This window comes from Benincasa hispida, chromosome 9 (assembly GCF_027475165.1).
Source record: "Benincasa hispida cultivar pf3 chromosome 9, pf3_genome.v1.1, whole genome shotgun sequence".
Classification (NCBI taxonomy): domain Eukaryota; kingdom Viridiplantae; phylum Streptophyta; class Magnoliopsida; order Cucurbitales; family Cucurbitaceae; genus Benincasa; species Benincasa hispida.
This window is the reverse complement of record NC_143486.1, coordinates 74,188,223-74,209,489: the sequence shown is the minus strand read 5'-3', so window position 1 is coordinate 74,209,489 and position 21,267 is coordinate 74,188,223. Positions and strand designations below refer to the sequence as shown.

General features: G+C 36.0%; 1 protein-coding gene and 1 pseudogene across 2 annotated transcripts; one reads left to right on the top strand and one right to left on the bottom strand.

The window, feature by feature from the left end:
- Positions 1-90: 90 nt before the first annotated feature.
- On the bottom strand, positions 91-21,167 carry ISA3 (isoamylase 3). Of its 2 annotated transcripts, none has more exons than XM_039040364.2 (25): positions 21,024-21,167; positions 20,794-20,936; positions 20,517-20,580; positions 20,342-20,413; positions 19,603-19,760; positions 19,069-19,147; positions 17,720-17,953; positions 16,672-16,776; positions 15,104-15,208; positions 14,403-14,537; positions 14,193-14,279; positions 14,008-14,065; positions 12,765-12,828; positions 11,519-11,618; positions 9,855-9,955; positions 8,255-8,306; positions 7,394-7,456; positions 6,936-7,025; positions 6,781-6,853; positions 2,051-2,130; positions 1,637-1,741; positions 1,454-1,555; positions 1,318-1,379; positions 1,060-1,168; positions 91-396 (listed from the first exon to the last, which is right to left on the bottom strand). In XM_039040364.2, exons 2-25 carry the CDS (start codon positions 20,886-20,888, stop codon positions 271-273), a joined length of 2,319 nt encoding a protein of 772 aa, XP_038896292.1. In that variant the 5' UTR covers positions 20,889-20,936; positions 21,024-21,167; the 3' UTR covers positions 91-270. The 2 variants fall into 2 exon arrangements, with proteins under 2 accessions (XP_038896292.1, XP_038896295.1); XM_039040367.2 differs by having other exon boundaries at positions 20,342-20,418; positions 21,024-21,166.
- On the top strand, positions 8,705-9,434 carry LOC150034070 (serine carboxypeptidase-like 50 pseudogene; annotated as a pseudogene).
- Positions 21,168-21,267: the final 100 nt, after the last annotated feature.

Here is a 21,267-nt window from a genome sequence, read left to right as displayed (position 1 = left end):
ATACGACACTAATTTATCTAATGATCATAGATTTATCACATATATCCAATTATTGAAAGTAATTGCAATAATAAACAACATTCCAATCTATTTAGAAAAAAAGAATAATACTATAAACATAAAACAAGTACTTGAATTCCACGTTGAGGTTAGCTTTACACGCTCTCCATTAGATTACATAATTTATTTCTTCCGTGATATTTCAATGGTAATCTTGTACAGAACTGAGTCATCTGGCCCATTATGGTTTGATTTATTATAGAGTTATGATCAAAGTTCGTTTTCTAACTTGGCTTTCAGAAGAATTGAGGAATAGGGAGCCAAATTATAGGTGCTTTCAACCCCAGGAATGCCATCCAGTACAAAGTCATGGGGAGACTCCAGATTTGTGTCCACCTGCATTTGAAACGAAAAGCCACAAAATTTCATTCACGAATATTGTTTGAAAAAATATGCATTAAAATGTGAATATTAGTTATACCAAGCTAGATTTGTTGCAGGATGTGTTGTACACTGAGTTTTAATATGTAGGATAAAAAACATTTTTGGTAATTTAGTTCCCGAGTTTTAGTTGATAACGATTTGGTCACTGCACTTTCAAATTTGTAATAATTTAGTTGCTGAACTTTCCTAAATAATAACTTGGTCTCTGTACTTTACAATTTGTAGCGATTTAGTCCCTGTTATGAAAAATATTATCAAGATTTAGTGAAATTTCTTACCTCTGTAGATTGATAAACTGAACGGAAATCAATTTTATTTATAAACTCTAAAGACTAAGTCATTTGACACTTAATTTTAATGAGATTTTTCATGATAGGGACTAAATTGTAAAAAAAATTCTACCTATTGAAGTTAAGAGATGAAGTCAAGAGATTAAATTGTTTCAAATTTAAACGTACGAGAACTAAATCAGAAAACCTTTATCAACTAAAGTTCATGGACTAAACTGAAGTAAATTGTAAGGATGTGCATAATTGATTCTTCGGACTTCGAAGTTTTGGAAAAAGACAAGTATCAACAAATTAGAAGCAAAAAAATGGCAAGGGAGAAACTAACCACACGAAACCATCTCCGCTTTGTCGGAGGAGAGGGTAACGAAACATTGACAGAATAATCATGAGCATTGAATGCCAAGTAAACGTCTTCTCCATTATCATCATGAAGCCTGTAAATAGTAGTAATCGTCAAAACATAAAACACACAGGTGCCTCTAACTACAGACCAAAAACATAAATAGTTGTTATATCTCATGCATAATGGACTAAGCGAAACAAACATGAATTTTCAAGTTTTGCAGAATTCAGGAGTGCTTACGTGTAGGCAAGAAATTTACTTTCAGGATTGTCCCAATTGCTTTCATGCCAACTTATATCATTCTGAAATGAATCCTCTGTTAATCCCGGGGGAAAATATTTTGAAGGGTTAAAAAAAAAAAGTGAAGAGAAATCACCTTGCTTAGAAAATTTTCCCGGCTGAATAAATGGGGATGCTTCCTACGAAACTTTATCACTTCAGAGAAAAATCTGAAGTGATCCGTCTTCCGTGCCTCTAACTACAGACCAAACACATAAATAGTTATTATATGAACTTCGACTTGACAAGGGCTATGAAAGGTTATTGACATAACAAAGACCTGATCCCAAAGGAAATGGTTAAGAGCATTATCATGTCCATAGCTATTGTTATTTCCATAACGAGTATGCCCGTACTCATCCCCCATTAACATCATTGGCGTTCCCTGAAAATAAGCAAACAGAAACTAACGTTAGTCCCCATAATTTAAATAGAGCGAAGATAGAACCAACAGAATTCCAAAACCACGTTAGAGATATTATAAGAAAAGTACATGCCACCAGAGACGCAGAAAGCTTCACTATGATGAACAGAAACAACTCAGAAATGATTTTTTCAAGGTGTGTAAAAGAGTATTCTCTACTAAATCTAACTTTGTAAAAAAATAAAAAATAAAATAAAATAAGAACATCCAGATCTATGAACTTCGAAGCTTACTATATCTATTGAGGGCAGGGTATTGGAAATGTTATACCTGAGATGTCATTAAAGCCAAATGGAAGTTTTTCATTTGCCTTGTGCGCAAAGCTTTAATGCTTGTATCTTCCGTTTCACCTGTCATATAAGTTGGCATTGAAAAACATTTATACGTATTGACTCTAAAAACACTTTATTATCAGGAAATGATGAAGCTGAGTTTAAAACGTGTATGATTCTGCCTAGAAAGGTTTTTTCATGTTGCAAGGCACATGAGGATGTAGGCAGCTTAACATGTTCTTGTCTAAAAACATAATCTGTTGGAAGGTGGTTCCAAGTTAAGGGGGGAATCGAACCACAGTCTCTAACACTTTCGTATACCATTTGAGCTATGCTTGCTTTGGCAAGATGGCTCCAAGGTTCAAGGTTCCATACCTCATTGTGCTTGGTAATATGAGGATTTGACAGCCACTAGACCTTTTTTTTTTTTTTTTGGTAATAATACTGAGAAAAACACAAAGGTTGATAGCCTGCCGGAGGTTCTCCCTCCCCTGCAATTTTTTGCCCAAATATTTGCTTGTCTTTAACTTTCCTGACTCAAATTCGTAATTACCATTACCATTTGTGACCTCATTAAAAAACTCACCCACTAACAACTATTTTGTCCCTACTAACAAGATCATTCCTGAAACACACGTCATTCTCAAGTTCGTAAAGGTTGTTTCTAACACTGGCTTCAAATCAATAGCTACAGCCAGCGTATTTTCTTAGAAGCAATTTGGATATTGTCTATGGGAGTTGTTCACAGCAGTGATGCTCCCACGAGAGGTGGAGGCATAGAACAGATTGTTGGTCGCATGTCAAGTGAGCCATGTAGAAAGTATTTGCATGTCAACGGTCTCAAGATCGAGTGAGCAAGAAAGAAAGCAGCAAGGGTTGATAGCGCTGTTCAAATTTCATGCATGAGGCGAAGACTTAGTGCAAGAAGGAAGAAGGAACGGGGCACTTCAAATTTCAAGCAAGAGGCAAAGATAGAGTGCAAGAAAGAAGAATGCAAGGGGTTATTTTAACGGCTTCAAGTTGTTTCCTACCTCATCTTAATGTAAGCTGATTCCACCATGTAGAAGTTCCCCCCGAGCTTGCAGACAACCAACTTAACTATTTTTGTTTTTGGTTTTCTACATTATTTAACCAATTTTGGACTTATTCCAAATCATACCATCAAAACAAAGGCAAATCTTCTTTCATTTTAAATCTGGAACCTTCTTGATGGATGGAATTGTGCTTGTGGCTTTCTTGCATACCATGTTCTTAGTTTGCTGAATCAGCCTCAATTTCATTTTTGTTGGTCACAGTTGGAAATAGGGTTTTTAACCTAAGGGCATTTATGTAATTGTGTAAGACCCCGGGTCTAGGATTTCCTACTGTCTATTTATATAGTGTGTCCCTGTATATTTAGTGTATCGGTTTTAAAAACAAATAAGAAAAGACTTTATATCGTCGTGTTCCACGTAATCTTACTGTTCTTCTCTTCCCTATTCTCTATTTTTAACATGGTATCAGAGCACGATGACGAAAACCTAGCCGTTATGGAAGAGAATCAACCTCAATCCTCCTCTGTTGATGGGTCTTCAAGTTTTGACATGAGAACGGCAATCCGAGCAGCGGTAAAGGAATGTTTTCAGAGCCCTACCGGAATTAATATCTGCCGTTCAGGTATAATCCTTGGAAAATCGCCCTCAGCCGATCGGGTATCACCATTTCGAAACTAGTCAGAATCCGATCGGAGCTGGAGCCGGCCGCGAGGAACCAACGATTCATGATCGGAGCTATCACAATCATGGCAGAGTCGGTGGTCTCGGACGTGAAGAATAGGCTGGCCGCGAGGAGATGTTGACCGTCGATCGAAGCTATCAGGGCAGAGTGAGCAACGTCGGAGGCAAGGAGCAGAGGAGTCGTGATGATCTGATTAGGGTTAGTACCGATCTGGAGCAAACCGGACCGGTTCGGGTTGAACCAGGGCAAACCAGCCAGACCCGGTATTTTGATTTTAATTCCAACCCGAACCGGTCCGACCCAAGGCTAGCCCGATTCGAGAACGCAACTTTTAATTTCGACCCGCGATCCAAGGCTAGACTTGTTACAAGAGGCTTTACCCAAACATATGGAGTGGATTATTCTGAGACGTTTTCACCTGTGGCTAAACTTAACACGATACGAGTGCTTCTGTCAGTAGCTGTGAATAAAGATTGACCCCTACACCAGCTTGATGTTAAAAATGCGTTTTTGAATAGGGAACTTAAGGAGGAAGTCTATATGAGTCCCCCTCCCGGGTTCGAGAGTCAATTTAAAAATAAAATGTGTAGATTGAGGAAATCACTATACAGATTGAAACAGTCTCCAAGGGCTGGTTTGACAGGTTCACGACATTTGTGAAAGCACAGGGATATGTTCAAGGACATTCCGATCACACTCTTTTTATAAGAAGATCAACATCAGGGAAAATAGTTGTTCTTATTGTCTATGTTGACGACATTGTTTTATTTGGGGATGAAAGACTAAAAGCAGAGATGGCTAGAGAGTTTGAAATTAAAGACCTCGGGAAGCTAAGATACTTTCTGGGAATAGAAGTGGCTCGGTATATCAGTTTCTCAACGAAAATATACACTGGACTTGCTAAAGGAAACAGGTATGACTGGGTGTAAACCTGTTGACACGCCAGTAGAATACAATGCGAAAATCGGTGATAAGAATGATGGAATTCCTATTAATAAATAAAGGTATCAGCGGTTAGTTGGGAAGTTGATATACTTGTCTCACACAAGACCAGATATTTCTTATGTAGTAAGTGTTGTGAGTCAATTCATGCAAGCTCCTTGTGAGGATCATATGATAGCAGTTGAACGTATTCTTCGGTATCTAAAAGGAACTCCTGGTAAAGGCCTAATGTTCAGGAAAACCGATAAACGATCTGTTGAAGCTTACACTGATTCTGACTGGGCAGGGTCTGTTGTTGATAGAAGATCTATGTCTGGATATTGTACGTTTGTCTGGGGAAATCTAGTCACCTGGAGAAGTAAAGAAAAAAGGAGTTGTTGCTAGAAGTAATGCTGAGGCAAAGTATCGGGCCATGAGTCTAGGGATTTGTGAAGAAATCTGGTTGAAGAAAGTATTATCAGATCTCCAGCAAGAGAATGAGCTTCCAATGAAATTATTTGGTGATAATAAAGTTGCCATCGGTATTGCAAACAACCCAGTTTAACATGACAGAACTAAACACGTGGAGATAGACAGACACTATATTAAAGAGAGGTTGGACAGTGGAAACATATGCATCCCTTATATTCCTTCGAATCAACAAGTTGCTGATGTACTTACAAAAGGGTTATTGAGACAAAATTTTAATTATTGTGTAAGCAAGTTGGGGCTTGTTGATATCTATGCACCAACTTGAGGGGGAGTGTTGGAAATAGGGTTTTTAACCTAGGGGCATTTAAGTAATTGTGTAAGACCCCTAAGGTTTCCTACTGTCTATTTATACAGTGTGTCCCTGTGTATTTAGTGTATCAGTTTTAAAAACAAATAAGAAAAGATTTTATATCGTGGTTTTTCTCCCTGCACTAGGGTTTCCACGTAATCTTGTTGTTCTTCTCTTCCCTATTCTCTATTTTTAGCAGTCACTAACATCAAATCTCGCTTGTTTAATAAAATGTTTATTGGGGAAAGTTAACACTGGACATGTCCAAATCTTTGACAGTTCGTAATTTACAGGACATCTTCCAATTCTTTCATGAATCAAGTCTCCATCGCCCTTCCTATTTCCTGTGCACATTTCAGCTCCAAACTTTACTTTAGAACATATCCCGTTCAGGTAAGGTTGTAGCTCTGAACTTTGCTCCTTGTAATTGATTGTTTAAAGCACTTGTTTTCAGATTAATTTTGCTCATACTTAAAGTCATCAAACTGATTTCAGTGAAGGCCTCCAGTCTAGGTTGACCATGAGAAGAGGAGAAAACTAGCAATATTTATAACCACTTTTCACTAACTACACTTGCTAATGACAAACATAACATCCTAAAATTTTTAACAATATCATATATATTTCCCAGCATGTCTATGAACATTGGCTTGAAGCTTGTGATTGTCGTGATACTCACCAACAGCAGGGGAATTTCCGTAAGAAACTCTGCTTAGAATATTATGTATTCACGGGTTCCCTCGTTTTCATCGCCTTTCGATTAATGGTTAGGTCTTAATTCTACAATAGAACCCATAATAAAATTTATTCTTGAATCAATCTTCTCAGTCTTTATTGTCTCGGGGCTCTTGGCTTTCTAATGTTCAAACCTAACGTTTATAGAGGCAAGTTTGGAAAACTTCAAGGAAACACAACTCAAGTAAAGAGTATAGTAAAATCTATTCTATTTAACTTAAAGCAAAAAAATGTTGCAATAATTAATAATAACGTTGAAGATGCCCCATTTAATCAGCTCATTTCATTTGAGATCTCTGATTTCTTTCTCTTCTTATCCTTCATCACTCTGGAAAGGCCCATGTTGGGTCTGTTATTTATTCTTTTATTCTATTCATTTTGAAAAAAACATAAAATAAATTGATAGTATTTTTGAGTATTGTAACAAAGCAATGTTACATTGAACTCAACTGACTAATTAGCAATACACCAATTCAACTGACTAATTAGCAATACACCAATAGATTACTTTAGAAAAATAATAATAATAAAATAAAAAACTACAATCAACCAAAAGTTTGGCCACTTGGACATACCTTCAAAACCACAATTCCAGCTGAAGTTATCATTGCTTCCATCATTTCCACCTTCTCCATTGACATCATTGTGCTACACAAACGAGAACATAAAGTTAGATTACAGATTTAAGGATCAATTCAAAAAAAAATTGGTACATGAAAACCATACATACCTTGACATTGTAAGAAACTAGATCACGAAGTGTAAATCCATCATGAGCAATAACAAAATTAATACCATGATAAGGCTTACGCTTATTCACCTGTAGAAAAAGTGAAAAGCGTAAACAAGACATTCAAAGAGCTTGTATATATCTATTGATAAAATAAGATAGAAGTTAAGTACTAAACAATTATGAAGATACAGAGTGATCTACACAATTAAAACCAACATTTTATTGCAGGGATACAACCAAGGGCCAAGTAACATAGCCAACATTTCACACCATAATCCCATATCACAATATACAACCGTGCAACAAGAAACTTTCACATTTGTCTCTAACCAAAGAAATGTAATTATTCTGTTCTCACCAAGATCAGTTTATATGTATGTGTGTGTGTGTGTTTATAATTCTTTTTTAGAGACTATTCTCAACAAGGATAACTTGAAAGAAACACCAACACTTACTTTGTAAAGATCAGAAGACCCAGCTACTCGAGTTGCAAAGCTTCCCTTCATGCCACAGTCACCCTAATATAGGAAAAGGTTTAAGAAAAATTATTAAGGTCTGTTACCGTTGGCTTCAGAGTTAAAGGAAAGTAATGTTTAATATCATATCAAATATATGTCTTTTCAAAGGGAAGAACAGCCAGTAGGGTAGAGTTACCAGCTGGGTTTCACATCCCCCATATTCAGTGCGGCTAATCCTCCAGAGTACTATCCTTCTGATAGTTTTCAATTAGCATCCTAATACTCAGACAAGTTTCTAGATGGAAGAAATTTGATGTACTATATTGTATATGGGCTATTGTTAGTTACTGAATATTCTAATATTTACTGCAAAGTTAGACAATTGGGGGTTTAATTGAGTTACCTGTTTATCAAGTTTTTACCATTAGTTAATCACCTACTTATGCCCACCTTCACTCGAAAACATGAAATTTCAATCAGATTAATGAAATTAATTGGTTTTCTTAAGTTCCTGCCACATCACTTATATAGTAATTACTGGGGTTTTTGAAGATTTTCCAAACTTAATTTGCATCAGCTACTCAAGTAATCATGAGTCCAGTCTCCACAAATCAGAGAATCCTCTTCATAAAAATATTCCATTGACACACATTCAGCAAGAACTTTATTGAACATGACACTACTGTCTATATCCTGCACTTCAAAATTATACAAGTATTAAGAGCCATTAAAAATATTATATAATTATGAAAATAATTTCCTTTCCATGTTTACTTATTTGATCCAATATCGACTCACACGTCAGTTAGGAAAAAGATGGAAATAAAGAAATAGAACTTTGTTCCCACTCAACATTACCTTAATAAATTTCCGGATATCATCACGGTATATTCCATTCCATTCAGCCCACCTGCATGAATGAATGTACCAAAAATGGATGGATGCTTAACAATAAACTAATCTAACAAGACAATATTCATTAAATGTTAAACTAACCATATGTACATTTACAATCAAGAACATGTCTACAAAACAGCCTTGAAGGACTTGACTAGCCTTTAAAAGATAACTTTAAATTTGGGGCAAAAAAAACCGATGCTCAATAAAATTTAAGGAAAATTGCACAAACCACTCCTAAAGTATGAGGTTTGTTACAATTACACCCCTAAATTTTTAATTTAATCAGTCACCTGTCCTAGACTTTGTAAAGTGTTGCAATCGACCTCTTAGATTAAAATTGGGCAACTCACACATACGTAGGAGAAGGGCAAATTGGGTTAAAATTCTCTCTGTATTCTTCTCTTCTTCTTTGCTTCATTTCCATTTCCATCCACTTCATCGCTGCCATTTTTCCCGCCTGAAGCTCTTTCCACTAAATCTGGCTATCTTCCGATCAATCCCACCACCGATCCGCCATTTTCTTCACCTTCTACGAAGCCCAAACCCCGATTTCCCCCCTCTCGAAAACCCCTCTTCTAATTTGGCTTCAAGGCGGCCCTGGTTGTTCTTCCATGGTTGGCAATTTCTTCGAGTGCGGTCCATGGCGAATCAATTTCCACAAACAAAAAATCGAACCCATTTCCCTAATCCCCAATCCCGGCTCATGGAACCGAAGATTTGGCCTTATTTCTCGACAACCCAATTGGAACTGCCTTCAGCATTGCAACAACAAAAGATGATATCCCTAAAAGCCAATACTCTATTTCTAAGTATCTTTTTACTGTAATTTCTTCGTTTATTGAGCTAGAGTTAGCATTTGAGAATCGACCTATTTCGATTACAGGGGAACGCTGTGTAGGGAAAATATGTGCCTTCAATTGGGTATTACATTTTAAAGAAAAGCCCCAAATTGTTTTATGATAAAAGGGTTAATTTGGTTGGTGAAGAAGCATTGAATCACGTCGAAGCAGAGAGCTTATACTTTTATTCCATTGCACAAACTCTCTCTGCCATTTCTTCTAGCGATAAAGTATCTTCTCTTCTCCCTATTTTCACTAAACTGGTCACCTTTTCCTCTTCCTCCTTGATTCCTCTGTAATGCTGAGCAAAGAGTTTTTTTCTTATGACAAATTTGCTCTTCTCCTACATATGCCTGAGTTACCCAATTTAACCCAAGGGGGTTGATTGCATCATTTTACAAAGTCTAGGAGAGGTGATTGATAAAATTAAAAATTTAGGGGTGTAATTGTAATAAACTTCATACTTTAGGGGTGGTTTGTGCAATTTTCCCTAAAATATACTATACAAAAAAGAATAAGAACATATCACATATTTCATATCATATGTCAGTTATTAACTCATACCTCACTTGTTAAATATCACTAATTTAAGCTTAAGCTTCTGAGATAAACGGTAATCAAACAAAAGACATGCACATATATATATTTCTGACATGTAACTCTAACAAAAGATATATTGAAACTCAAAATCAATAATGCAGAGGGAAAGAGATAGCTACCGATCCCAATTTGGAAATCTTCCAACAAGATAAAGACCTCCACAATCCCAAGGTTCTGCAATTATTTTACACCTTGAGAGAATAGCATCTTTTGAGATCGCCTGAAACAATAAAAGATGTAAATCTAGTGCCATATCTACCTGACACATGCTAAGATAAAATGAAACAGACAAGAGGAAAATATGATATCTACAGAGCAAATAAAGACGGCTAAATTTACACCAAACATACACTTAATTAGATTGCAAGATTAACAAGACGGCAGAAGAATCAAGAATTTTGTCTTTCAAAAATTGCAGAACGAAGGCCACTATTATATCAATGACAACAATTGTGTGAAACTATTGACAAGAAAATCTGTGTTTTTTTTTAATGGTTAAAATACCATTTTGGTCCCTGTAATTTGGGTTCCATTATATTTCAGTCCCTGTATTTTCTAATGTCCAAATTTAGTCCTTGTCTTTACAATAATCTTAAATTTCGTCCTTCAAAGTTAATTTTGATCAAAATTTGTTAAATATCAATAATAATTTTCATGAAAGACAAGACACCATGTGAATATAGTTTCAAATTTTATAAAGAGAATGTTAATTAATATTGACTATTTTAAAAAAAAAAAAAAAAATCAACAATTGAACAACAATAGGAGCTAAATTTATGATTTATTGAAAGTACAAAGACTAATATTAAACATTTGAAAGTACAAGAATAATATGAATCAAAACTAAAATTACAGGGACCAAAAATGATATTTTAACATCTTTTTATCAATAGAAAATGTTAAATCATCGATTGACCCAAAAGCTTAAGCTGATGTGTCAAGGTAGTAAACTTAATATTATATCAACATTTGTAACACTTTCCCTCACTTGTGTGTTTGAAATATATAGAAGACCCAACAAGTGGAAATCGATATTAATTGGGAAGGAAATAAAATTCTAGGGGTGTGAACACAAGACCTCCTTCTCTGATAACAGGTGTTTGGGACAAAGAGTGGAGTTGTGAACTCTAAGGAGTTGTGAAATTTGTGGAGTTTGGGAACTCCTAAGACCCATAGTTTAAGTAGTTAAAAAGTATAAAATTGATGTTTTTAGTCGTGGGGCCCACGAACTTCTTGGGCGAACAAGGAGTAGAGTTCACAACTCCACACTTACCAATTCCTACTCCCACAACTCCTTGGCCCAAACACTCCCTCCCTGATTGATCCAGAAATAGAATGTATAAGTAACTAGAGATAGTAGTATGCAAAATTACAGGATTGAAATTCTACAGATTGCAAATTTGAATGAAGGGAAAGAGATTTGAAATTCTATAGGAAGATGAATACAGTCTCAAGGAATTCAAAAACCCAACAGTCACAAAATTATCAATCTTACCTTACCAGTCAGTCCCCATTTCTCTATTTTTACAACTAGTGGTCTCTATCAAACTCTCAGCAAATGCACACTTACTATACCATCCCTCCATTGACTATACAACCTTTCCTGCTGGACTTCAAAAAATAGAAACTAAAAACAGGCTACTTTATCGAAAAGACCCACAAAGTTAAATAGACGCAGCAATGGGTTCTTTGTGCAAAATGTTCTAGTTTCTCTCCATCCAGATATAGAATAAAATGTCATGTCTGTAGGTTAACAAAAAGCCACGTACACAGATTTACATACCCTTATGAGTGGGGGAGCACTAAGTGGAGCACCATCCGTTCCCCGGCAAAGAACACTAGCAAGATCAAATCTAAAACCATCTACATGATAGTCAACTACCCTGAAATTGAGTGTCGTAAGATAAACAAAAATGTAGTTAAGTTACAAGATATCATCTATAACTCCTTTTTTATTATTACCATTATTTTGTTTTGATACGAAACAAGAAACTGTATTAATCACTTATATATATATATATATATATAGAGAGAGAGAGAGAGAGAGAGCCTAAAGATAGAGAGGCGAAAAGCCCCTCTGCCAAGAGAACTAAAGCAACGAAGCCTCCCAGTTCTGGAGGATTTGAGCAAGACTATAATTACAAAAGAAAACCTTTTGTCCAAGAGTCCATGAAAAAGAAAGTAACTTGTACAAGGTTACAAAAATCAACAAAAGGCTTAGACTCATCTTCAAAAAGCTCCCACAAAAGAGCCCGAGCCACACACCCACAAAGAATTTTTGCTTTACCTTTAAAGCACCACATAATTAGAGCTTCCAAAAGCCTCCCGAAGACAAATTTTTAAGTTTAGAGCTTTAAAAAGTTGCTCCCAGCAGAGTTGCATTTAAGGACCTAGTGGTTACTAGGTTCCTCCCCGATAAAGGATAATGAACACACCAAAGGGGGCAAACAATCATTTCTAAGCTTCCTTTGTTTTTCTTCTTTTTAAACACATCAAATCCAATGCAGCAGTAATCGACTTCGGATAAATGAAGTTTTCCAATTTCAAGCAGCATAAAATGGAGTATGTACATGGTAGAATATGACAAAAAATTACATACTTAAAACTATAAGGTCGTATGAGGAAAGTTGTGCCTGTTGCTCATTTGCTGGGGCACCCATTTAAAAAGGAGAAAGAGCTTCTTTATTTGAACATTAACCAGGCCTTTCTTCTGGTCAGTTTGGATCGAGACTCGAGAGAAATCACCCTCTTTTTGTAGGCAAAGAGCTATCTTTTGAGAGCTTTTTCGATCGTGTTATGTTTCTTGCAGTGACTAGGTGTGAAGTCTTTTTAACTCCTTTGGATGGGGTTATTGCCCCTTTCTTTTGTAAGTTTCATATATATCGATAAAAAACTTCTTATTAAAACAATAACATAATAACAAAAGGTCGTGTGCAAAACCATATTTAGAACTGAAAAGCATGTTTCACAGTCTAATAGGTCAATTTCTTCCCAATAAGTTTCTGACGAAGCTAGTGTGAAGCCTATACCAGTGTCTTAAGCTGTCAAGAATTAGTTCCATCACCACCGGATGATTACAGTTTAAGGTGTTGCCTGCAAAAAAAAGGAAATCAACTCAAGACTACTCATAGATTATTGACATTTTAAAACAAATGATATTTATCCCAATTTGGGGCCTTTTTTTTTTTTTTTCTCTTTTTTGTAATGTTCATATATTTTTAGGAGGAATGGTTCTTTTTCTCCACTCCAAATGGGAGCTTGTTTTATTCAACATGTTGTAACTTTTCAACCATCAATGGCTGAAATTTTCGTTTCTTGTTACAAAAATACTTGAAAAGATGTAATATATTTGAATTGTATATTTTTGGAATCCAAAATAATCTGACAATTGCGCCCTCTCCGTCAACTTAATAGCATCTCTCACTGACCAAATACAGTTGGCTAAGCAGTAACTTACCTAACTAGCCAACAAACTATATAATAATGGCAATATATCCCAATTAATCTATCAGCATTAATTGCCAGGAGCAACTACATACAAGTACAAGGCCTGTAAGTAAAGTAGTCCTCTTACATCAACTCTCGTCCCCCACCCCCAAAATTAGATCTTCTCTTTGAGCAAGTAAATAAGGTATGGCTATTTTGTAGGAGCCCTGTAATGTATTTCTTCGAACACAAGCAGGCTACCTTGTAGCAACCATACATAATGTCCAATCTACACAAGTTCCACAGGGGATTTTCCATGCTACATGAATTAAATGTCTCTCTTACTTCCCGTTTGAACCTTTTCCCTACTTCTTAAAAATAAATAAATAAATAAAAGAGAAGATTTAGTCCATGAATTTATGTGCCTTATGGAAATACTGTATTTCTGACATTTTAATGTAGAAAATGAAAGCCCATCCTATACGAAGAAATATGATAGAATTAACTAAAAGGACCAAGAAAGAATTAGGAGCCTCCAATGTCTCTCCTGAAAGTCATCTTAACTGCTCCATTCCCCAGCTAACAGCATGCATATCCAGGCATACCCCTAACCCAATACCATCCTATCTTGCATGAAGATTTAATCAACTCCGTCCACCCATTCTCCAAGCATAAGTGAAGTACAGGAGGCCTGGGGCTAGAATTACTCGTGAAGTGTAAACTCAAAGAAAGCTACTATAGTTAGTTTCAAAATTTAACTTAAGAATGTAAATTGAAGAGACAGAGTTATGCATTCAGTGTAAAGCTTCTGTTTGTATAAGCATAATCCAAGAGAAACTAATTTACCACAGCCAGAGAAGTTCAAATATTGACCATTATTCCTTAGGTCCAACATGTAATAAACCTACAAAAGAAGTTAATGAGAAATTTAGAAAATTCAAACATACCATTTACTGTTGATAGAAACTAGTAAGTTACCCAAGCTAAAACATGTAAACTTGCAAACTTACTTAAAGAGATGAGTACAACACCTTATTATCAATGCCACGAAATGAAGTAGTATAAGGATTTACATCATCCGCCTCATTAGTATGGTTGTACACAACATCCAAAATGACCTGCAACAAGAAAAAGACCTCACTCCATAATGAAATAAAGATTATATATCAAGGAAATTTACTGCCAACAAAGTGACTGAGACCAAAATCAGATGTAAAATCACATCTATGTACATGATTTACCTCTATCCCAGCAGCATGCAAGGCTTTAACCATTTCTTTAAATTCCCGCGAAGCATTAAGAGGTCCTCCACCAGCACTAGCATATCGACTCATTGGTGCAAAAAAGTTGATTGTGGAGTAGCCCCACATATTGATCTTTAAGGAAAAGTAGGCATACAGGCCAAGTTAAAAAGAACGTGACAGTGGAGTATAAAGTTCACTTTCATACAAATTATCATTCAAAATTTTATTTGGCTGGCATATTTCTAAACCATAAAATTGAATCGCATACCTTTATGAGATTTATCATCATCATCACAAAAAAGAAGTATGGATAATAGAGACATGATGGGCCCCAACCACAAAGACATGAAAGAGGAACAAATTAGTTTAGGTGTTTGGGTATCAGAATTTGCAAGTTGAGCCACTAGTCTCAGTCTTTTTGGCATTTAGAGGGGATTAAGTTTATCAGAACAACCTTCATTGAAATTCTTTTCACAAAAAGTATCTAAAAATCAACATTTCAAGTACAAAGATCTCCTTATCTCTATAGCCATGACACCTAAAAAAACCAAAGAACCAATTTTTCACACTTGTGGGTACCATCAATTTAAATGAAGAATGTGGTATAAGACCTCTGATCTAAGCATTTCACAACAAAGATAATGACGATGTTCAGTAATCGCCAATAAAGGATAATCAAGTTATTGTGTAAAATTTACCATGTGATCCCTGGGGTTGGGATGCCTCTGAAACTCTAACTCATCAAACTCAAAGACAGGCAATAATTCAACTGCATTGACACCAAGCTCCAGCAGATGTGGGATCTCAAAAATTGGAAAGGTAAAAGATTAGATATATAGATCACTATAGAAGGGGAATTGCAAAAGAGGCAAAGAAAAATGAGAACTACTGGTAAATTTTCAAAGCATTAAATGGAAAATGAATCATTTCCTTTGTAGATTCAGGATCTTACCATTTTATTAGCAAAAGGCAATCATTAACACAGAAATCTTCTGTTGCCAATGATTGTATAAAAAGGGGCAATGAGAGAAACTATTTCACTGTTAATCTTCAACAAATACTGTTTGCACCCTAGGTTTATATATAACAGAGGAAGAAAATACAAGAAACAATGGCCAAAAAGGCCTAGTATATTCTGTCACCCAGAGAAGAAGTTAGAATGTAAACTGTATCAGCCAAAACAAATCAACTACACTGAGCTATGTTTAAACAAAGAAGACAAAATATAAACAATAGGAGTAGGAATTGCTACATAACAAAAGAACAATTCTCCCATAGATAACTGATATGCTGACAAGATTCTACGACACCTAAGAGTTCTAAATTATTTATGACCAAAAAAAATCAACCAAACTCCGGGTTTAGGCACTCACAAACTGCGGTGGACAATGGTCATATTCCTTACTTCCAGCACATCCTTAAACCAAATGTAGTTACTTTAAGTTTCTCTTTTTTGTTTGAAGAAAAAAATTTAAGCCTAAATGGAACAAAATTCCAGGCCATCCATACATCTACATCACCTCTGATGATAAAGCTAAAACAGATTGATGTCTTAACATGCTAAATCTTATTTTTGTAGTATGTCATAAAGCCTTAATTGTTCATTTCCCCAAGACTTTTGATAGCTCCTTCGCTCAACTTATTTTAGGGACTCAATTCAATGATCATGCTAGAATTATATAGTCTGATGCCATGTTCGCCAGTTTCTGGAGGTTGTGGTTCAAAACGGATCAACAGAATTTCAAGGGGACTGAATCAAGCACAGTAGACCTTTTAGGACCTGATGAAAACTTTTTCTTATTGGTGTTTCCTTTCCACTGAATTTTGTAATTGTGTTTTTTTTTTTGCATATCTTTGCCAACTGGGAGGCCTTTTCGTAACCCATTTGGACATGTGGGGAGATATCTCCCGATCCTCTTCTTTTCCAATTGTTCTCTGGGGCAATATAATTTCTGTTTCCTATTTAAAAAAGATAATAGTATGTCACAAAGACAACTCTCCATCAGCCTAAAAGCTTCTGCAATATTATATGCACAAGCACAACAGTCATTCCTTCTCTAGGATATTACTATGATCGAGAATATAGTGCTGTAAATCATTACACCATTGCTAAGTTATCTCTACTAAAAGCAGATACAAACAGAATTAATGTATGTGCCATCAATCATACTTTCATCACGGTTCTTGCGAAATTAGAACTTGTAACGTCCCACAAGGCAAAGAAAAAGGAAAGCATGACACTAAGATTTAACACAATAATCTCTACCTTTTCAATAACACCCAGGTAGCTTCCCCGTGTGCTTGAAGCCAAGCCACTAGATTCATCAGCTGTAAATCCACGGACATTCATTTCATATATTACAAGATCTTTCTGCATATAAGTTTGAAAATACGTAGTATGTCAAGATCTAAAACAAAAATACAAATATTCTTAAGAAAAATAAAACCGTATTGGAGAAGCAGTGGAAGAATTCACGAGCAGTAAATATTTTTAACAAAGCTAACACTTTCATTTATAGTTCTTATTGAGATAAATGAAAGTACAAAATACCTTACTTGAACAATATCTATTTTATAGGTTGTACAACTATATCCTTGAGTTCCAAGGAGATAAATGAAAGTACAAAAGAAGGCAGTAAAACACAAAGAGAGAAAGAGAGAGAGAGAGAGGACAATAAGACTTAAAAGCCACCGGGACTTGAGAAAGAAAATTACAAGGACCTAAAAATGTTGGTAATCAAGACGGTAAAAAAAGAAAAAGAGAAAAGAAGAAGTTTGCGAACAGGAATTCAGAGAGAGATTAAAATGAGCCAAAGCTTAATGATCCTCCCATAAAATATCAATACCCCAAAAGGTTATCTCATTTCTTTCTAACCAAATATTCTAAGAAGACCACAAAAGATGATTCAAGTCCCATAAAGCTTTAAAAGAAGTAAAAATAAAAAAGTAAATATCACAGAATTGGCAACAAGGACAAAAGCAAAGCTCTCCAAATGAATTCTAAGGCCCTAATCCTAAATAAAGACAGCCTAATTCCCAAATTAATATTGTCACGGTAAAATCTTGCAATCTAAAGTAGTAATTGGGTAAAGAAAATCTAACACACGTATTTCACTCCTAAATCTCTGTCTTATACAGTTATACTTCATAGACAAATGTGTTAATGCATTTATTCAGGTAAAAGATATACCTTAAACATTAACACGTGTGTGTGCGCGCACGCACACACACACAAACAAAAACAAAAACAAACAAACATATATATTTGTGCATGGACCTCAAAATTATTCTAGCAGTAGATAAGAAACTTCTACCTCTAGTATATTAGGAAGCTTATAGTCATTTCCCCAATCAAAAGGCAAGCTATCAAAATCATAAGTCCCAAGAAAACCAGATGACTTATTTTCACCCCCAAAGTATCGGCGACCTTCAACAAACTTGGCATATGGATCTAAGAGCACAGTGCTGCCATCAAACCGATGCCCATGATGCCAACCTTGCGGACCATCAATCCTATAACCATATAGGACACTTTTTCGAGGTAAATCCTGATCAAAGAGCATTATCAAAATTGTAAAACACATGAATTGGATCGTTTTCTTCACAAGTAAACTAAACAGAGAAGGAGAAAACTCAAACAAAGGTCTATGAGATCTATCTAACTAACCAACATCACAACGGAAAGAAAACGATAGAACTACTTTGGTATATGCATGCCCTCTGGATTACCTCCATTCCCCACATAATAACAATAATATTTAAAGGAGAAAAAAATGGAAGAAGAAGAACTGATGTGTGTTTCCATGCTTGCTTGTGCGTTTCAAACTCTTTTTGACAGGTGATTGATTAATGTGCATGCAACTATTATTCCACCTTCGAACTTATTGACCACTAATTGTTCAGCTTACAAGTGACTTCATTTATTTACATCTTAAAATCAGCATGACTACCATTAACAAATATGGAAGAAGAAAGAGCATGCAAAGCATAATGGAGCTGCATGACCCTGAATACCATATTGACGCCACAGGATATATGAACTACAAATAAATAAATAAATATCAATCTTTAAAACAAATGCCTGAACCATATTCCATAATTCTATTCAACAATCAGGCTGAATCAAACAGTCAATTATCAAAGCTGATCAATATGCTAAAACCTGCAAGAATCAAGGAAGATGAGGGCTTTCCTTGTACAGAATAGCCAAATGGGCTGTGGAGAATAATAAGGTAAACTGTGAAACCAATTAGTCAAAACTGCAAGGTAGAAAACTAATCAGATTCTCAAATATATATGAATTTTGATTCTGATGGTCCAAGTCATGTCCAGCCATGCCTGCATAAGTGACTCCACTAGTTCTACTCCCTTGCCCTCTAAAAAGGAAGCGACTCCAAGAACTTATCAAGGAATTTTTAATACATGACTTAGAACTTAGAAGCCTTTCCTCTGATTGCCAACAAGCAAAATGCCACAGATCAGAAAGTAACACCACATTATCACATGCAACAATAAAAACCCACAAAACAATGTGTTGTACCTTCTAAATACTAGAAAGGTATATAACATGAGATTCCAAATAAGTTACAGTGACGGAAAATGATGACTCTAGATTAAAGCAACAGCACTGCAAAAGTTGATCAATATATTTTTCCTGCCCAACCTGGAAACAAATGTGCCAAATGTCTCCAGTTCTATTGTTATCAGGGTCCAATTTGAACTCCAGCATTCTATCATCAATCCTGAAAGGCCATGTTAACACCAAAAGCTTGGAGTTGAATGAATGAACAGGAAAAAGATGTGTGTGTGTGTGTGTGTGTGGTGGTGGTGGTGGTGTGGGGGGGTGGTAGTGTTGGGGGAATGCTGATATTACTACTAAACTGACAGTTCAAACAAATATTCAAGAAGACAACCTCAAGCACCATGAGAGAGAGAGAGAGAAGAATTTGAAATTTGATTTAAATATAATGTGGAAGATAGAAGTAGAGGCCACTTCAATTGGTATAACTTTTGCATCCCAAGCATCACATCCTTTCAACCACAAGCTAGCCAGTGGAAGTTGTTCATGGATGATAAATATCCATTACATGTTGCTAGCTGATATCTTAATAAATGCATCGCACCGCACCCAAATTTAAAGCAAAAAGTTTATATGCGGGATTTTAATCCCATTACATATTGCAAGTTAGAAACGCACCTCTCATTAAGTGATAAACAAATGGTGACAGATGTAGCATGCTGTGAGAAAATTGCAAAATTGATCCCATCGGCAACTTCTGAAACGCCCAATGGAAATGCTTGGCCTGGGAATATTTTCAACATCGGGCCAGTGTCCAAATTTTCAGGAGCTTCTTGCTGATGTTTGAAACAGAGACCATGGGCCATGTTAAATGGAGGGTGCTGATAGCATTCATTGCCAGGTAACATGACATATTTGGCTTAAATAAAACCAAAAACAGATAGCAACTTCTAACCATACAAAGGCATCCTACATTATTATACATAATGCAAAGGAAAATTGAAAACACGTCCTCATTTCTCTCCCTATCGATCTTGGCAGAAATTGTTATTTACTGTCATAATGGAATATCATTTACCATAGAGAAGTAGTCCATGAAGTAAAGACATGGCTTCACATTCTGAAAATAAAGTAACTGCTTAATTCGCAAACATCTAAAAGTTGGATATCCCGCATTCATTTTCCAAGTCCCAAAGATGTGGCAGTAGATATCAGTTTGGATTCTTGTGTTGGTTTTGAACTAATTTTCATCCCAAAATCTATTGTAATTTATATTAATATCCTCTCCAACCGTGATGATTTTTCTCAATCGTATGAGATTTTCTTTTTTAATTTGCAGACATCATTTTCATTCTCCCTACAATAAATACACGATGGAACTGAAAAATAAACACGTCCATTAGGAAAGAGTATGAACCTCCAGCACACGTTCTTGATCGCGACGACCAAATGCGCATACAGTGCAAAGCTTGACGCCTCCCTGCTTTATCTAACCTAAGCAGAAAAGTTCGGCCAAGTCACTAGCAAACACAATAACATTCATCACAAGATGAAAGCAATCAAACTTAAGCAGCGGATATCACCATCCGTACCTCACTAAAAATATCTTGGCTGCAGCTGCTGCTTCCTGGCGCTAGCTTCCCTTGCGGCTTCGATCTAATCAAACGAACAAGGAAAATAAAGTCAAAAGGACAGAAAGAAACATCCTAAGCGCCTCACACAGCCAATAACACCTAACAAACAAAATTAACCAATAGAACTCCATATCAATTAGGACGGCATTGTAGACAGCTCCATTTCCGATTTAAGAAGCAAATTAAGAAACTACTGAAAGAAGCAGAACTGCGCCAGTAGATTAAAGAAAAGTACCGGAACTCAACGGAATAAGCAGCTCTCGTGCAGGATGATGCAAAGAGAGGAAGCTGAAGAGAAGCGGAATGGTGGAGAGGTAGATAGCGGACCATCGTCGATCTTCAAAGCTGGAAAGTGATCAGATTACTGAGAAACTGGCGCTGAAACAGTGATGAAGATGAAGATGATTGCATGTAGTTAGTTAGAGAGATGGGAATTTGGGAAGGTTTTTGGAAATCGGAATTTACCGATTTGGAAAATCGAGCGCGGCGGCAACGAAATCGGATGCTTCTTAATTTTCATGTCTGCCACGTGAACGGACGGACCGGAAGGATCGCCAACTTGATTTCCTTCTTCGCCCCCCATACGTGGTTACTTTAGGATTAGCTATAGCTTTGCTTGTCCTTTTTCTTATAAGATATCAAATTTTTTGTGGGTCCCACCCATAAACCTCTGAAGTCTGACCTGACTTTATTTAATTCATCAGTTGGA

Excerpts from the sequence above, each read along its gene's own strand:
- ISA3 (XM_039040364.2), bottom strand. The coding sequence starts at position 20,888 with ATGGTCCGCTATCTACCTCTCCACCATTCCGCTTCTCTTCAGCTTCCT. Across the intron at positions 1,742-2,050 it reads TGGCTTTAATGACATCTCAG|GGAACGCCAATGATGTTAAT; the intron begins GTATAACATTTC and ends GCTTATTTTCAG. Across the intron at positions 1,380-1,453 it reads GGGAAAATTTTCTAAGCAAG|AATGATATAAGTTGGCATGA; the intron begins GTGATTTCTCTT and ends GATTCATTTCAG.